Here is a 3,205-nt window from a genome sequence, read left to right as displayed (position 1 = left end):
TAGCGCTGACCAACCGATGCCCAGACACCTGCCACGCCCCCTGCCACAAACCGCGCCTAAATTCAATAATAATAATTGATTGCTTATTACAAATACAGCACCAACAACAACAACAACAACAACAACGTCGCCTGGCACATTGCATATGTGACTGAAATTTATGTTTCACGTTTTCGGTGTGGAGGGGAATCGCCACATTTCGGCCATTTGCTAATATTTGCGCATTAGTTATTTGCAGGTGGCAACGTGGGCGTTTAGGGCGGGGCTAGGGTGAGGGGCCGCACATGCATAAGCAGCCATAAGTCCAGTTGTAATTGCCCAATGCACCTGGCCTAGACACAGCAGCAAATCGAGAGTTGGGCAGCATTAAATTTTCATGTTTTCATTTTGGGTTTTGTGCAAACAAATTTTAATTATTAACTTTACAATTATGCGAAATCACGAATTACATTAAAATCACTTTGTAATGTTGATTTGGTTTTCGTGCGCCTCTCATATCTGTTTTAAGTCTCGGATAATTAGCTAAGCGTTGCGAAATTGTGATTTAATAAGTAATCAATGGTCCAAAGCTCTTCCCGAAATCAAGCACTACAATATCCTTTCTTGCTTAAATGTTGCTTCAATAAACATTTATTTTCTATATATTCATAGTATCTAATAATAATCGGCTTATTAAGAAGCAGATTAAAATTATTTCAGTCTATTCAAGGTCAAGCGCTACGACCGGAGAGGAGGAAAGAGCCAATCCTCAGCAACTCGCCAACTACCAGATACAGATGCTTCTTGATATATGCCCAGACTGATTGATTGCCTGATTGATTGAATTGGGATAAACAAAAAGGCAGCTGAAATTTGAAGAAAAGCTGAAACGGAGTTTTAGAAAATTTATTAATTGCAACTCGTTTTCACCATGATTAATATTTTCAGAAAAATCCAAACCCCTGGCTGGAAAATGAAAGTACCAGGTTCTTTAAACGAGAGTTTAGGCTTGTTCCGAACTCTCGAGTTGTAAAGTGGTTGGAAAGTTAAGTGAAGCTTCCATTTGAAAAAATATAATTACCCATGAAAAGTATAATAGGTAAATAAATAAAAATGTATATACACTTTTGGATGCGGTTGTCAATTTGTTCTAGCTAGCTTTGAGTTTATAGTATATTATATTTGAAGCTAAATCAAATATTTTTTTTTTCGACACGTTCAGCTCAAATTCAAAAATGATTGAGTAGCCATACTAAGCATATTACCATACTACTGTAACTATACCAAGAGAGGAGCTAAATCTGCAAGCGCGCAATACTTGGCATTATGTTGGGCTTTCTCTTTGTCTGCTTGGTGCTGAGTCAGCTGGTGATGCCCGTGCTTGGGGTGGTCTATGCGAACTGCAGCGAACCGAGCACGCAATTGACCTCTTGTGGACAGATCAGCGCCAATGGCTGTTGTGCCAAGGGCTGCATTCGGAACGCAGTGGGCCGCTGTGTGCTGGAGCAATGCACTGGCAGCTGGAATGGCTGGCTACGACGTCCGGTGACGATGTCCTGTTACTTTCACTGGTTTCTGCTGATCTTTGCCGCCGTCGTAATAGCCCTCATGACGGTCATTGTGATCCTGAATCTGATATTCGAGGTGCGGGTGTGTCTGCGTAAGCGTCGGCTGGCCAGATATGTGCGCTTGAGTCCCAGGAGCAGTCCAAGCAGCAGCGTTGTTTAGAATCCTTGAAAGTATCTGAAGAGGCGGCGACGGCTACGACGGCTACGACGGCGGCGGCATCAATCCAGATGTTAATGCACATGCGTGCGGCATAAAAACTGTGCGGGATTTGGCATAATCTACAATACATTAGCGGTAGCTTTGCTCTGGCTTTCAATTCAATTCGTTGGGTATCTCAACGAAATCCATGTAAATTACGATTTGGCACCTTGCTGCCACGCACAGACACACACACACACAAACACACACGCAGACAAGAGAACACAAGCACTCAGAACGATGCCAAAGTCTCAGAATCCCATTACATAGTAGTTAAAACCTGATTAGGAAATACTTGCGGCTGCTTTCAGCTTTGCCACTCGCTTGGTTAAAAAGAAATAACAATAAATGGCACATGTGAAATGGTTGCTTAGGTTCTTCTGGGTCCTGGGCTGGGGGCTGTAGTCGTCAGGGTAGTCCTGGGTGACAGCGAAAACGTGGCCCAAAAAAAAAGAATTCGCAACAACTCAAAGTCAAAGGTGCAATAACCCAAAAGCACATAAAAGCAAATGGCTGCGGGTTGTCTCTATATACAAGTATATATGTATGTATCTATAGGTGTGTATATGAATATGTATGCGCGCTGCTGTATGTAATGCTGCTATTGCGGTAAAGATAACACACACACACACACACACTCACACACATAGAGAGACGCAGTCAGCCATGCAGCCAAAGCCAAGCCGCGCAGAAAATGAAATGGAAAATATTGCCATGAGAAGCAGCAAAATAAAAAAGAAATAAACGAGCCAAAAAGGAAAAGCTGCGCCAAAAGGTTTGTAGTGTGCGTGCATGTGTGTATGCGATTGTATTTGTGTGTGTGTGTGTGCGAGTGCTGGGTAGCAGCAGATTTAGAGGTTGCTTATGTGTGATTTAGTATAGCACGCGCGAATATGGCGGCGATAATTCTTTAAAAATTGGAAATTGTTTTCCAATCGATTTCGCATTTAGCAAAAAAAGCACTCGACACACACTCGTGCACACAACTACAAGCAGACGAGCGGAAAATGTCTTTTACAGTTGCCCCAACTGCCACGTATCCGTCTCTGCGTGTGCGTACGTGTGTGTTTGTGTGTCAGTTTAGTTTGCGCAAAACATTTTATAAAAATATACAATATGATATAAGCAATAAAAAAAAAAGAAAAACATTTTGTTATTTTTCACCTGGTTGCAGCTTTGGAAAGGATTAGGTAGCTGAAATCATGGATTTGGATTTTAGCTTTTGTTTAGTTTTAGGAGGAAGGTGAAAAGCGAATATTTTTTTGGCCCAAATGGAAAATGATGAAGACGCTGCGCAAAATGGAAAAAGTCAAAACATTAAAGTGAATGGAGTATTGAATCGGATATAAGATTTTAAATAGAATAATGGGATTTCTTATTAAGAGTTAACAATAATATTATAAGCACAAGAAATAACATTGCATGCATCTGACAGAACGTTTCAATACTGCTAAGATTA

General features: G+C 41.2%; 1 protein-coding gene across 1 annotated transcript; it reads left to right on the top strand.

Moving 5' to 3' along the window:
• The first annotated feature begins 1,171 nt into the window (after nucleotides 1–1,171).
• LOC135436227 (uncharacterized) lies at nucleotides 1,172–2,109 on the top strand. The gene has a single exon (XM_064693766.1). The coding sequence runs from the start codon at nucleotides 1,306–1,308 to the stop codon at nucleotides 1,705–1,707; it is 402 nt and encodes a 133-aa protein (XP_064549836.1). The 5' UTR covers nucleotides 1,172–1,305; the 3' UTR covers nucleotides 1,708–2,109.
• The last annotated feature ends 1,096 nt before the right edge of the window (nucleotides 2,110–3,205 follow it).

The sequence above is a fragment of the Drosophila montana genome, unplaced genomic scaffold, assembly GCF_035044405.1.
Source record: "Drosophila montana isolate Dmon_TW-CO22-7 unplaced genomic scaffold, ASM3504440v1 contig_3733_1, whole genome shotgun sequence".
Classification (NCBI taxonomy): Eukaryota; Metazoa; Arthropoda; class Insecta; order Diptera; family Drosophilidae; genus Drosophila; species Drosophila montana.
Note: the sequence above shows the minus strand (reverse complement) of the source record. Positions and strands in the feature narration are given on the sequence as shown.

What these genes read in the sequence shown, in the direction of transcription:
- LOC135436227 (XM_064693766.1), top strand. Translation starts at nt 1,306, where the DNA reads ATGTTGGGCTTTCTCTTTGTCTGCTTGGTGCTGAGTCAGCTGGTGATG.